Source organism: Sebastes umbrosus, chromosome 23 (assembly GCF_015220745.1).
Source record: "Sebastes umbrosus isolate fSebUmb1 chromosome 23, fSebUmb1.pri, whole genome shotgun sequence".
Taxonomy (NCBI): domain Eukaryota; kingdom Metazoa; phylum Chordata; class Actinopteri; order Perciformes; family Sebastidae; genus Sebastes; species Sebastes umbrosus.
Window position 1 is genome coordinate 15,570,299 of NC_051291.1, and position 14,828 is coordinate 15,585,126.

At 37.3% G+C, this 14,828-nt stretch overlaps 1 protein-coding gene across 1 annotated transcript in view; it reads left to right on the top strand.

The window, feature by feature from the left end:
- The window catches only part of cacna2d4a (calcium channel, voltage-dependent, alpha 2/delta subunit 4a), a 103,980-nt gene extending 91,895 nt beyond the window's left edge, over positions 1-12,085 (top strand). The window contains exons 29-40 of the mRNA XM_037760790.1: positions 167-181; positions 656-700; positions 975-1,037; positions 3,267-3,337; positions 4,411-4,486; positions 4,579-4,631; positions 5,198-5,253; positions 6,602-6,622; positions 7,156-7,276; positions 8,441-8,556; positions 10,132-10,214; positions 10,373-12,085. Of these exons, the coding sequence (XP_037616718.1) occupies positions 167-181; positions 656-700; positions 975-1,037; positions 3,267-3,337; positions 4,411-4,486; positions 4,579-4,631; positions 5,198-5,253; positions 6,602-6,622; positions 7,156-7,276; positions 8,441-8,556; positions 10,132-10,214; positions 10,373-10,465 (813 nt within the window). The 3' untranslated portion in view covers positions 10,466-12,085. The remainder of the gene's footprint in view (positions 1-166; positions 182-655; positions 701-974; positions 1,038-3,266; positions 3,338-4,410; positions 4,487-4,578; positions 4,632-5,197; positions 5,254-6,601; positions 6,623-7,155; positions 7,277-8,440; positions 8,557-10,131; positions 10,215-10,372) is intronic.
- The last annotated feature ends 2,743 nt before the right edge of the window (positions 12,086-14,828 follow it).

The window sequence follows — 14,828 nt, forward strand, 5'->3', positions numbered from 1 at the left end:
CTCTTAGATGATGTATGGCCTGTTGTCAACAGCAGTCTCACAGCAACACAGTGAGACAGTCTAGTCAGTGCATTGGCTTACACATCATTAACTGAAGTAATGTTTCTCTCTCTTCTTCATGTTCTCCTTTTCATCTCTCTTGCTTTCTCTTTTCACGTCTCCTCAGCCAAATGACACAGATGTAAGTATGCACAAGTCTCCTCGTTTTTCAAAACATCAACTCTACTTTTTTGCACAGAACCACATTTAACATCTTCAGCGCCTGCAGAAGCGCTGTGAAGTCAGCTTCACACTCCAGTTAGAACAGATTACACACAGTCACAGACATCTTGCTGCAGACACTCAGGAGCCCATCACAGGTAGACGAATCACACGCAAATTAACACCGATGTGTTTATTTTCACACACACACACACACACACTCACACGTACAGATGCACTTGTCGACACTGACACATGTTCGAGCATAACACCTCCACGGAGAGGACTGACAGGGTGTTTGACTCATTTCCTCACATACACAAACATGCCCTCCATCAAACGCACTTACTCATCAGATAATAACACGTATTACACCTCCATTCACTTTCACCTATATTTTTATAATCCTTTTCTCCTCTCTCTCTCTCTCTCTGTCTGCCTGTCTATCCTCCAGTGCTCTGATACAGATGGGATTTGTCCTCTTCGGTGTGACAGCTTTGTGAGTATATCTTTGGCTGTCTGTCTGATGTGAGGTGAATATGAATTCTCAAGCGAGCGTGAATTGAAAAAGTAAAAAAAAAATTGTTATCTTGTGCGACTGTATGGAGCCACAAAAAGTAAGAAATTGACTCATAAAGCTTTAAATATGAGTGTTCATGACTTGAATTTATATGAATCATTTTGCATATTGTTATCTCTATTAGTGGGGTTTGACACAGATCTTCTCTTACATAAGTAATAAGTGCTCTCTCTGTTTCTGTCTCTCATCTCAGGATATCGCATGCTACGTGATTGACAATAATGGCTTTGTCCTAATTTCTAAACAGCGCAAAGATGTGAGTTCACACACACACACACACACACACACACACACAGAGAGAGAAAGAGTGCTTTCTAGACTTTATAGTCTTTGATTATTTGAGTGCTCTTACGCCCGTCAATTTTTCATTACCTAACAAGAAAAGAAACACACACTTGTAATATCCAAAACATTACTCAGAAATACAATCACTTTAATTTCCCTTGTGATTCAGTTAGGAGTCCCGCCTCTCGTTCTGTGAACAATTGTTAAAGGGAAACTTCAGTATTTTTCAGCCTGGAACCTATTTTCCCATGATTTGTGTGTCTAAATGACTAGTAGTGGGGATAAAATATTTTTGAAATTGGTTGAGTATTGAGGGAGAACACTGCGGTCGCCAAACGGGCTGTAATGGAAGAATAATGCTACTGACAAGCTCAGATTGTTATTATAAGTGTCTGACAACATTGTGGAAAGGACCATGGCTGAATATTTAGAAGATTTTAACAATGTGAGATTTCAGAACGAGACTTCTCCGAACGAGACACACAATAACAAACAGACCGCATCAAGCGAAATTCTAGGAAACAGGTTTTAATACTCTGTAGGGGTTCTTTCCATAATCTTGTCAGACACTTATAATAACAATCTGACCCTGTCTGTGGCAAAAACAAACACTTTTAGTGGACGCTATTACCCCGAGCGATTACATTACAACCCGTATATTACAACTAATTTCAAAAACTGTATTCCCTATTTATCATTTAGACATAAAAACATGTGCAAATAGTGTCCAGGTTGAAAAAATGTCCAACAGACAAACTACCCATTTTGGACCCATTTAAAACTTTTACCCAACAGCAGGATGATGATGATGATGATATAACATTTTTACATATTCATATTTTCATATTTCCACCTTTTCCCACAGTAATATCAATAATAAGTGTAAGCAGTAAAAATGAGTCAGCGCTCATGAATCACAACAACTGTATAAGTAGCACAGGCACTGCAGAGGCATAAGGGACAAATATACCCAGCCTACACAACACAACAAAACATAAGCCAAGCAGCAATGTGTGCTGTAATTTAGGGGTGAGTAGTCGATTATTCAATGATTTGATATAAGGAGCCTGATTTGACTGCCAGTCTCACAGTCAAATCGTCGCATGTGGTTATGAAACAAAGGATCATTCCATTCGGGCTTTATGCGGATGCCGAATGTCTAATTTTACATGGAATTGCTTGGTTTCTCCTAATAAATCATGATATCCTGCATAGCCTATATATTAAATATCAACCTATTAATAATACTGCTAATAAAAGTTTGAAAAGAACTCACATGCTTTTCAATCTATCTCTTTAGTGTGCGTGAATAAATCCCCATGTACACTATCCAAATTTTTGGGACCATCGGGGCAACATCTTGGCGATAGCCTCAAGAATTTTACTGTAGCAGCGATACTTTATAGTGAGTTTTTGTAGTTTTGTCTCTTTTTATTCAGTTTTTTAAACAGAAAGCATCACTAAACTGAACGAAAAACAAAAATTTATTTTGAGCAGATAAAAGTTCATAAACAAGGAATATATTTACTACAGACGTAACTATTTAAATATTGATTATAGCAATGATGCTCCTATAATATGCCCATATCTGCGTTTAAGGTTTGAGTGAAATTATGTTGAAGGAATAGTTTGACATTTTGGGAAATATTTCTTACTCACTTTCTTGTAAGGGTTAGCTGAGTCTCTGCTGGTTACCTGGCAACCTCACGGTGATGACAAGACTGCTAAGTTACTGTGTGTGCCGTTTTTACACTTCGGTTTTTGTACGGATTAAACAAACAAGATATAACATGTTTAGAGGTGATATTACGTAGAATTGTTACCTTTAGCCAGGCTGGCTCTTTCACCTCTTTTTCCCTAAGCTAACTGGCTGCAGCTCCATATTCACCGTACAGACATGAATGTGGTTTCTCATCTGTCTCTGCAAAAAAGTGAGCGTATGTCAAACTATTTCTTTAAAAAGATTCCTGTAAGGGCCCATCTTTGTAGGGACACTACAACAAAATCATGTGTGATGATGAGATACATTGCTTTTCAACCAACACACAATATGACGTACTAGTTGGATGAATAATTGATCATACACTTCACATTGAGGTGAAAGTGGAAAGGGTGAACACCAAGGAAGGGAGTTGATATTGTCAGTTTATCAGCCACACACAGAAGGTTTCACACAGTGTTTTTTTTTGGTTTCTAATAGGCTGGACGATTTTTTGGCGAGGTTGACGGATCAGTGATGACAACACTCATCAGAATGGGCATGTTCAAAAGGTAATATGGTTGTCATCGCCTGACTAAGTTGTGTGTCTTTCCGCTTGTCTGTCTTGTTGGTCTCACTGTTAGCAAAAGACAGAGTCCTGACCGGCCCTGCAAGAGCTCAAGCATGTCATGTAAACATCTCTAAATCAATTAGGCAAGAAGCTGCAGTTATACCCCACATTGCAATGTTAAATACCATATTATGCATCCCAGTGTCTCACCATGCATTTGAATGTGGCTCATGATTTTGATAACATTGTCATCCTCAGGCTGTATCACAAACAAAAGTGGTTGCTGTTGAGTCTGTTGAAATGTTTTCCGTTTGCTTTTCTGTTCTCATACACCCAAACCATGCATTAGTATGCATAGGAAACCCAAAGCCTGGAGGGCATGCTTTACTGTCATTATAGAGACTCAAAAGCTTTGTTTTTATTGCTATGTAATAGTGTATTCTCTGCCCTGTGTTGTCCTCTCTACGTGCCGAGAGTAGCTGATTCACCCATCTTTGTGTATGCGATATAGATGTCCATGCTTTTTTCCTTTTTCTCCTCCCTTTTGAGCTTCTGTGACTGCTCTGGATGTTTTCCCCCCCTCTTACTTTTCGCCCGACTGTTATGTTTGAAATCTCACGAGTCGTAACGGGCTATTTTTAAAAGATTTTTTGTCATGTTTGATTTGACACGGGATATTACATAACTGGCTTTGAGCATGCATGAACTTCAGTGGCTGTGCGCTCATACTTATACAGTATGTGCATGCATCTGCAAATTTGAGTATGTGTGTTTATGTGCTGTTGTGCCTCTACCCACGTGAGGACCAAATATACACTATGTAGAAAAATACGAAAAAGGTAGAAACACTGGGTCAATCCTCTGTTTAAAAAAGGAAAGTAATTCCAGCCCTGGGATGATTTTCTCTCTTTTCTAACTTAAGTTAGGGATCAGGGTTTCCACAAAGGTTAAGCTCAGCTATGCGACACTGTGTGTAATAGTCTGCAGGGGGTCACAGAATCGATGTAAGTCAGTACAAATACTCCCTGAAGAGCAACACCATGTGCTTTTGTGTGTGTGCGTGTGTTTCCTCAGGGTGTCCTTGTTCGACTACCAGGCCATGTGTAAGATGAACTTGCACTCTGTCAACAGCGCCCGTCCACTTCTCAGTGTATGTACACTACACCCACTCTGTATACAGAATATTATAACCCATAATGATCCATTGAATTCTAACTATAATCTATATGTTTATCTCTACAGCCGTTCTATGGTTTGGCGTCGGCCCTCAAGTGGGTCCTCTCCAACTTCCTACTGTAAGTATTGCTAGAGGCAACCCAAATGTCATTATGTCCAAACATAAAGTTCAGATTTGCTGTTATGTATTAGTAAATTGTGTTGTTTTTTTCTGTGTAAAAGCAGTGGAAGGTTTTTTTTTCGTGGTTGATTATTATAGGAATTGTTTGACATTTAGGGAACTATGTTTATTTGCTTTCTTGCCAAGGGTTAGATAAGAAGATCAATACCACTTTCATACCGCCATCTCTAAAGACATATTATATCTTTTTTTGTTTAATCCGTAATAAAACTGAAGAGTAAAAACGAGGCTGTTTAACAGGAAGATGTGCCGGACTAAAAGCTTTTAGTTTTTACTGTAATGACTTGCTAAGGCTTATCCAGTTATCCAAAAAACAGCCACCAATTACTGCTGAATAATTTGAGGACCCATTTTAATATTCCCATGACACAACTTTGGGTCCTGGCCCAGTTTTTTGAAAGCTGAATGCAATCTGCTTGCAATCTGCTTTGGTCTCCATAATGATGGCCGCCTAATTGACTCCCTCTGCCTGTCCACTCTCCTCTTCTCTCTCTTCTTCACAAGATTTCTCCTGGAGTTTAATATCTGCGGCTTCTGGCACACGGAGCATTTTGCTGACGGTGAGCTCTACAAGAAGGAAATGTAGCCAGTTAAGGTCAAACTCTGTCCGTCTTTGTGACAAATGTCCCTTTAAAATGTGCTGACAAATGTCCTTCCACGTGTATAAATCATGTATATTCTGTAAATCATCACAACCTTCAGAGCAGGATCTGGATTACTGCAATATTTACCTTAAAATCCATTAGAAATAGTACACATATCATCTACACATCTACATGGGTTGCAAGTAAATTCTTAAGGGATTAAATCATATTTAAAATCTTAAAGGGATAGTTTGGGTGTTTTGAAGTGGGGTTGTATGAGGTACTTATCCATAGTCAGTGTATTACCTACAGTAGATGACGGTCGGCACGCCCCCAGTTTGGTAAAACAGACAGGAGTACTGGTACAGGAGCAAAGCAATGTACTGCTGTGGATGGGGCCAGCAGAAAAACGTATTTTAGCCACCTAAAAGAAAGACCCACTTAATCAATTTAAGTGTACGCTATATATCTAGAATATTTTTTTCATCGCCTTACCTTGTCGTCAGACAGCCCTTTCCGACGAGGAGCTGAAGTCGCTGTATCCATCAATGCCGTCGCCAAAGCCACCAGACTCCATTGAAAAAAAATTTAATTTTATGTCGCAGAACACAGGAGGGTTGCTGGGTCTACCGCTGCCTTGATCAGTTAGGTTGTTTGTGCTATTGTATCACTTTGGTGAATCCGAACTAACCAACTCCTGTGTTCTGCGTGGTAAAATTACTGTTTTTTTCAATGGAGTCTGGTTGCTTTGGCGAGAGCAGAGGTAACGGCTTCCCCGTTGGAAACAGACTGTATAGCTGTCTCAAGGCAACGCAAACCGGGAAAAATATTCTAAATGTAGCGTAAAATTAAACTGATGTTGATTTTTTTGTTAGGTGGGTCTTTCTTTTAGGTGTCTAAAATATGTTTTGCGCGGTAACTCCTGTCTGTATTTCCAAAATAGTCGCATGCAGACCGCCAACTACTGCAGGTAATGCACTGACTATGGATAAGTACCTGAACTATCCTTTTAACATAAATGCAAGTCTGGGCTAATAATACTCACCATCAACACTCTCTTTCATCATATCACTCTGTGCCATCAGTCACCTCTAACACGTTAGAGTAATGACCCACATGTCTGTTGTGTCAGCTCAATATCAGGAGTGTTTACTGTAAATTGTGTGCAGCATTAATCACCAGTCTAGAAGTCATTACGGAGTACCAACATCTCACCTGCCTCTGTCTTTCCATCTCTCACCTTCCTCATTACTCCACCTGTCAATCACCCACTCTTCCTCCTACTCCACATCATCATCATCGTCATCATCATCACTCCATTCAGCCAAGTCATCTTTCAGCGTGTGTGAGTATCTGTCTTGAAGCGTTTTTCAGGAAGATCAGTTATTCTGTAAAACTACATTTTTTTTTTAGCATTTTCTGTGTGGCGTAGTGTTTGTAGTATACTTCAAACGAAATAAAAATGTGGTGTCTCTGATTACGTAAGTAGCTTTTAAGCGGGAACAGGTACAACCGGCAAGTTCTACAAAGCAAGACCTAAGCACAGTGTTACACTGAAACGAATGTAACTCAGAGGAAGCCAGACAGAAAACACAGGCTCGCAAGCAGACGTGAACAATTTCAACAAGCCATTATGGCTCTTCTCTCTGTTTTCATAACCCATCATTTTTTACCTGTACACAGACGCCAAATTCAATTTTGTTTGGAGTACACAGCAAGCTAGAAGTACCTCTCTGGTCATGGTAGAAAGAGCAATAAATGGCTGAAGTGTGAAGCATTTGAATAGCACTCTCAGGCTGTCAGTCGTCAACACAACGTCACACACACTTATTCTAATTCCCAACCTCTAGATGTGACCCGTATCTTCTCCTCTTTTAGCCTCATCTCATAAGAAAAGAGGAGACATTCTGCAGCCGTGTGACACCGAGTACCCCAGCTTCGTCTACGAGCCGTCAGTCAAAGAGACCAACAGCATTATTAAGTGTGGACGCTGCCAGAAGTAAGCACACACTCGTGCACACTCACGCACACACACCTCAGCAGTGCAGTCCCCTCTAAGCCCCGGACCAGTCCTATTAAAATGTCCTTCCCAAATCCATTTTCTACGGCTTTGCTCTGCTCTGCATACTGAGAGCGGTGTGAGTTTATACAAGAAGAGTATCAGGGGAAGAGGGGAAATAAGTAGAAAAGGAACAGAATTAGGTCTGGGTGCATGTGGTTATAGAAAGACCTGAGAAGCATGTGGAGAGTGAGAGAGAGAGAGAGACTGGAAAACTGAGAGGAAGTATTAAGAGAGAGGTAAATGAAAAAAGCAGAGAGATAGGGGAGAGTGGGTGACAGAAACAGAGATGGAAAAAGCAGTGGGAGGCAAAGAGGAGGGGGAAGAGGAGAAAGACAGTGAAGTGTGTGGGTGTGTGTTTGTGTTTGAAATAGAGAGAAACAGGGAGGGAAACACTTGCTACTGTATTATTTCAGCAGGTTTGTGATCATAGGTTGAGTGTGATCGCCCTCATGTGGCCAAAAGAGGTGTTAAAACTGCAACAATTACTCGTTTATTTGTCACCTGTTAAATTAATCGACAGCTATTTTGATACTCGGTTAATTGTCGAGTCATTTTTTAGGGGTAAAAAAGTCAGAATTCTCTGATTCCGGCTTCTTAAATGTGAATATTTTCTGGTTTCTTTACTCCTCTATGACAGTGAACTGAATATCTTTTTGAGTTGTGGAAAAAACAAGACATTTGAGGACGTCATCTTGGGCTTTGGGAAACACTGATCGACTATTTTACACCATTTTCTGACATTTTATAGACCAAACTACTAATCGATTAATCGAGAAAATAATCGACAGATTAATCAAAAAAGAAAATAATCATTACAAGATTAATAGATTTCAAAATGTTTATTACCCAGTATGATCTACCCATGCAGTCAAGTAAATCTGCAAAAGTATTTTTTTTTCATAGAAATAATCCTATAGATTATTATATGAAATATTATTTGGAGTTTTTCATATTATTATTATTATTATACTGTAACTGTCATTGTGGGAATTATCTGTACTGACTCAGCGATGTCATACAGTACATGAGAGGTTTTCTTTCTCTGTGCTTTTATTTGTCACTTATACTGTTTGTTCTATTCCATGTGTTTGTGTGTGTCAGGATGTTTGTGGTGCAACAGATACCAGACAGCAACATGTTGATGTTAGTGGTGCAGGCAGACTGCGACTGCTCCAGACAGTACCCACCCCTCACCATGGAGCCCCACGAAGTCAAATATATCCTTTGGTTATCTCTGAGATTCACGGAGTATGCTGGTTTCATCTCGAGAAATTATCTCCCCTTAAATGAACAGTGTGTAACAATCAGGGGGAGCTGTTGGCAGAAATGGAATATAATATTAATAAGTGTGTTTTCTTTAGTGTATAATCACTTGAAAATAATAATTGTTGTGTTTTCGTTAGTTTAGAATGAGCCATTTGTATCTACATAGGGAGCGGGTCCTCTTCACGGAGCCGGCCGCCATGTTTCTACAATCGCCCAGAAGATTCAAGATTCAAGCCCTTTATTGTGATTGTGTAATACAACGAAATTAGATTGTGACAATCCCATAGGTGCTAAAAAAGATAATACAATAAAAAAAAGAGATAGTGCAATATAAATATAAAAAAAGATATATAAAAGATAATACAATATAAAATGTAAAAATACAATATGTATATTGATGAGATGACAGTTTTGCAAGATTACAGTTTTGCCAGATTATTGCACAAAGTGTCCATCAGATAATTATATAATTATTGCACAGAGTGATCAGCATGTTATTGCACATATTCGTAACAGTAGATTTACAGTATTTACATTGCAAAAGTGACACAAAAGTGACCAACGTGTTATTGCACATTTACATTGCACGTGTTCAACTCAGACAGAGGAGACGTCAGAGTTCAGGAGGTTTATGGCAGTTGGAAAAAAGCTGTTTTTAAGTCTGTTTGTGCGTGTGCGGATTGATCTGAAGCGCCTGCCTGATGGGAGGAGCTTAAACAGGTTGTGTCCGGGATGTGTGCTGTCCCAGAACGGACAAACGAAACACTGACTCTAGATAAGGCCATGCGTGTTTTCGAGTCAATCACAGTAGTTCTCCTACACACTTCACACAGGGGAGAAGTTTCAGCTGGTCGCAATCTGCAACCTCACTGCTAGATGTCGCCAGATCCTACACACTGCACCTTTAATACACATGCTGAATTAGAAGTTCTTAGAGTTTGCTCTACATTAGCAGTTTGCTTCCCTTTTTGACTTGTTGCCCTGTTATACTTAATCACTGACCAAAAAGCAGAAGTCACTAAAGTTGCAACAAGTCCAGGATCTTTTACCAGCTTCTCACCCATCAACACTATAATTGTGTTTTGAATAAGCTTTTCCTCTTACACCACGCTTGCCCCACAAATTCTGAAGCCCGGTGTATGCCTGCTATACACTTGTACATTTGTGAAATCTGCCATTTTCAGTGTATTGATACAACCATATTTACACTTTGGTTATATATTGTATGTGTTTGATGCACATATTTCTTATAGTTCTAATTTCTTGTTCTTATTTCTCCTATTATTTATATTTCTGTAGATATATTGTGTTATATAATGTAGCATTATGTACATCATCTACATGTTACATACTCATTTATTTCTATTTTCTTACATTTCTTTATGCTTTTATATATAAGAGCAAATGTAACGTCCCAATTTCTCCCCTGGGGGGTCGACAAAGTATTTCTGATTCTGATTCTGTTTGAATAAGAATTCAAGAGAAACCTCTGCTGTCCCTGTTGTTGCTCCTTGACCCCGCCGTACATAACGCCTCAGTGAAGTGTGACAGGATGAGGTCCCAGAAGATTCGCCGACGCCCCGAGTCCTGCCACGCCTACCACCCCCAGGTCAGCTCCACATTGGTCCACCCCAACCTCCTCTCATTGTCTCAGTGCAATCAATCCTAGCTTCTATATCTGCTCTCATATTTAGCTTTGATTGTATTGAATCAATATGAAATGGCATGAACACAAAGTGAAATCACTTCCTGTTTTGTCCCCTGTAGGAGAACGCCAATGACTGTGGAGGAGCGTCTGTTATATCTCTCTCTGCCTCTCTCTTCCTCGCCTGCCTCTCCTTCTCATCGCTCGTCTCCTGATGATGGACAACTTTCACCCATTCTCATATAAAGGAGGAGATTGGAATGAATCAAGAGATGTGTTTGGACACCTCAAGTGGATTTTTTTTAAAACTAATTCTCACGACAACCACAAACCTTGTCTCTAATGACGGACCTTGACGGCATTTGTTGGTTAACTCCTTGAAATTATGACGTCTGAACTGAATACTGCAAAGAAGGCAAGTTAATGGGCTGTTGTTGCCATGGATACTTTTTCCATTAGTTGCTTTCTCATGCACCACTTTGTATCTCAAAATGAAAAGGGACTAAAGAGGTGCAGGTGGCAGCTGTGACGTGCACTAATAAAAAAGGGGATTATGAGTCACAAGATGCAACATAACAAAGTCCAGGGGGGAGGAAATATGTTCATCATATCCCACTGAAGTGAATATTGCAGACACACGTGCATATTATATATGCAGCTGCAAGCATGGATTACTTTTATCATCCTGGATGCTTCATCTACTGACTGTCATACATGCTTTTTTTAAACATTGAATGAGAGAAGGGCTACAGCAATATATGGTCAACATTGTGTTTACAGAGTGTTTGCATTATTAGTTTCTCTAATCTCAAACGGTTTAGTTTCTGCAAATCTCAAACACTGATGGCTCAGTTCCAAGAAAGTACTTGCAGTGGAGCTAATAAAAAATTTAATAAAGATAATCAAAAAATCTGAATGGGAAGTCCCTCCACTATCTCATTTTTTAAATTATTTTTTACTTGGATTACATCCCCAAAAATATTTGTTTCTGTGACATATCTTTAAAACAATGTCTGCCTTTTTTGTCTTTATCAGCCGTGTCTTTCTGTGTGTTTGTACATACTTTATGTAATTACGTTTGGCTGGACGTCTCTGTGGAAACTCTCACAGGATGTAGATCTACAATCAAAATGGATAACACAATGATGGATTCAAACTGTTTAGGTAATATTTGCAAATCTAGAATTTAACAATACCACACAAAAGATGCAGTTAATGTTTCTGGATTATTGTGGCGGTGACTATGCATTTGCTGGACTGTAGTTTTTGGATATTGTACACAGGCCCCAAGGTCATGTAACTGCTACTTATTACTTGGCATAAATAACAATATAATTGTATTAGCTCATGGAAAAGAAAAGAAAAGATGGGAATCAAGATTGTCATATGGGGAAAAACATGTTATTTATGTAATTGCAATGTAAATTAACAGTGTAAATCTAATTGCATAGGGTATTTTTGTATTTGCTTGTGTTTCATATCTTGAACTTCAGCTGTGAGTGTCCCCGTAGCTTTTTCTATGGTATTTCTGAATCATCTCACAAAAGCATGTCTTGATTTTTGGAGCTTACTCTGACGACAAAATTGCCTGAGAATTTGCCTATTTAATGTGTAATAGACTCGGATACATATTGTATGTGTGAATGTGCATCATTACAGTATGTTGTGTCTTGCTGAGAGTATTTTTATTCATGTGTCTCATTTTCGTTTGTAATTCCCACTGTACAATATTCTGTATATTGTATGGCTGACATGTGTCCAAGTTGTATGTTGACTGACTGAAGTCATGATTTGAATCAAGTAAATTAAAATATCCGTATGGTTTTTGTACTGTATTTGTTGTCAGTGTGTGTTCTGTTTTCTGATTAATGTCAATGCACATATATACTAACGATAATACCAGGCTAAGAACAGAGAATCAGTCAATAAATTCTGCTAATACTCAAAGAGACTTATATTGTTAATGTAACATAAATCTATGATTTTGAATTTGATAGAGAAGTGGATTAAATCCCAATAATTTCTGTCCATTAACAACAAATAAGCCATAATTCAATCCATTATTTAATTTTACCCCAATTTCATCATCAAACTTTCACCCGTTTTCAAACTTCATTATATCATAAATATGGATTTCTTTAATCTCATTGCCCCAAAATAACATGGATAGTTGCCTACTCAAAACAACATTCCGACTAAAAGTTTGCATATACCAGTATGTGATAATACATCAACATTATGTTCCTCTGATAATAACATTAGTCCAAATAATTCACAATATCTGCCTTTTTTTTACAATAAAAAAATTTGGTATAATTTCACGGATATTAGGTTTATTAACCTTAATTTCCCCCCAAAAAGTGTAAAACTTAATAATTACGAATTAAGTTGGCCAAAAAGGTGTAACACAGAATTGGGTGATAGTTTATACTGTATGCTTTATAAAAAGTCAAACCAGACCGGGTTAATTTTGACCCGGGAAGACAAAAGTTGCATGAAGACAACAGGAGGGTTAATAAGCTGTATGCTTCACTGTGTGGAAGTGACTGGGATCATTCTTTTTTGTGTAAGACAACATCAGGCTTGACTTAAACATTCTTTCCCTAACAAATAAATACATAGATATACATTTACTGAATTGTTATTTATCATTAAAATGCTATAAAAATCTTTAAAATGAATAGGAATTACAATTCAAGTGTAAACTTTTTGAATGCAACAACAAGAAACTCAAAACTTAATCATGAATTAAAATTCCAGTATATAATGTTTATAGTATATAAACATAGAATTGAATTGAATAGATCGGTCCCATTGTCACCGATATCCAATTCAGCTGTTTGAATCAGTATCAGCCCGATATCAGATCCGGTATCAGATTCGGTATCGGCATCGGTGCAACCCTACCTCAAAGAAAAACCTTAGATCTGCACTACTAATATTGTATTGAAGCTGAACTAAAGTGGCGATGTGAGCTCTTGTATCTAAATAAGCTTTCATATTGCACCACAAACAGGAATAATCCAAACGTTTGAAATCATTTCTGCAATTGATGGTTGTTCATCTTAACTTGTGTGTGTCATATAGCCTGAATCCAGTATTAGCCAACTTCAGGCCTTGCTTTCATTTCCTTCTTTCATTTCCTGAAATTATGAACAACAATGCAACATGTGATTTAATTTTCAGATGCTGCAGTAGAATATAAATGACATATGACTCATCGGTAGTGTAATCCAGTAAGATAAGATAAGATAAGATATTCCTTTATTAGTCTCGCAGTGGGGAAATTTGCAGTGTACAGCAGCAAAAGGGATAGTACAAAAAAACAAAATGCATCAGCTAACACAGTAAAAAAAAGAGCTAAACAAAGTGTAACAAAACATGAACCATTTAAATAGAAGGAAGTATAAAAATAGGAGCAGTATATACAGTATTGACAATAAACAGACTATTAAAAAAGCTAAAATTGCACAAGTGGAAAATGATATTGCACAGTGAGAATGAAATGAAATCCACCTGAAAATATCATGTAAATGTACAGTTCAGTTTCAGGGCTCCCTGACAGGATGTCAGCCCTAATGCAAGTAAACAATAGACAACAAAACATTTCTATTAATAAAAGAAAATATAGATGAAAAGTTTGGCATGATTAAAAGAAATACCGATTGGAAATACTAAGTGAAACATATAACGTTTTATGTCTACATTTACTTTTTTAAATAGTCCTGTATCACAGCTGTTACCCTGCACTATGTTCACTTTTAACAGGTTTCTTCATCCCCTTGTATTTTTATATCTGGTATATTTTTTTGTACTTTGTACTTTGTAGCCCTAACTTTTTTACTGGCTTTTTACTCACATGTTTTGCACTACGGAACTGTGATGCTGGAAACTTGAATTTCCCTCGGGATCAATAAAGTTACTATCTATCTATCTATCTATCTATCTATCTATCTATCTATCTATCTATCTAGATATATTTACACTTACTTTACACTATACATCCTATATACCACTTTATAGACTGCACATATGTACATATTACATTTATTTATTGCACATACTACATTTATTTATTGACGGACTGCACACACTATGTTCACCCATTCACTCTGTATCTTTTATATCTCTATTATTGTTTGCTGCTTTGACACCTGAATTTCCCTCTGGGGATTAATAAAGGTTCATCTTATCTTATCTTATCTTATCTTATTTTATCTATCTGTCTATCTATCTATCTATCTACATTATGAGAAATTATGAGATGAATCCAAATTTGAAATTTCAACCACAAATTTAAGAGGAAAGTCAATAATATTTCAGAATGTATTATACATATATATATATAATACATTCTGAATATTATTGTATATAATAATTTATGAAATATTATTGTATATATTATTGTATATATATATATATATATATATACAATATATATTATTATTTTATATATATATATGTATATATATGTATATACAATATATATTATTATTTTATATATATGTATATATATGTGTATATATATGTATATATATATGTATATATATACAATAATATATACAATAATATTTCATA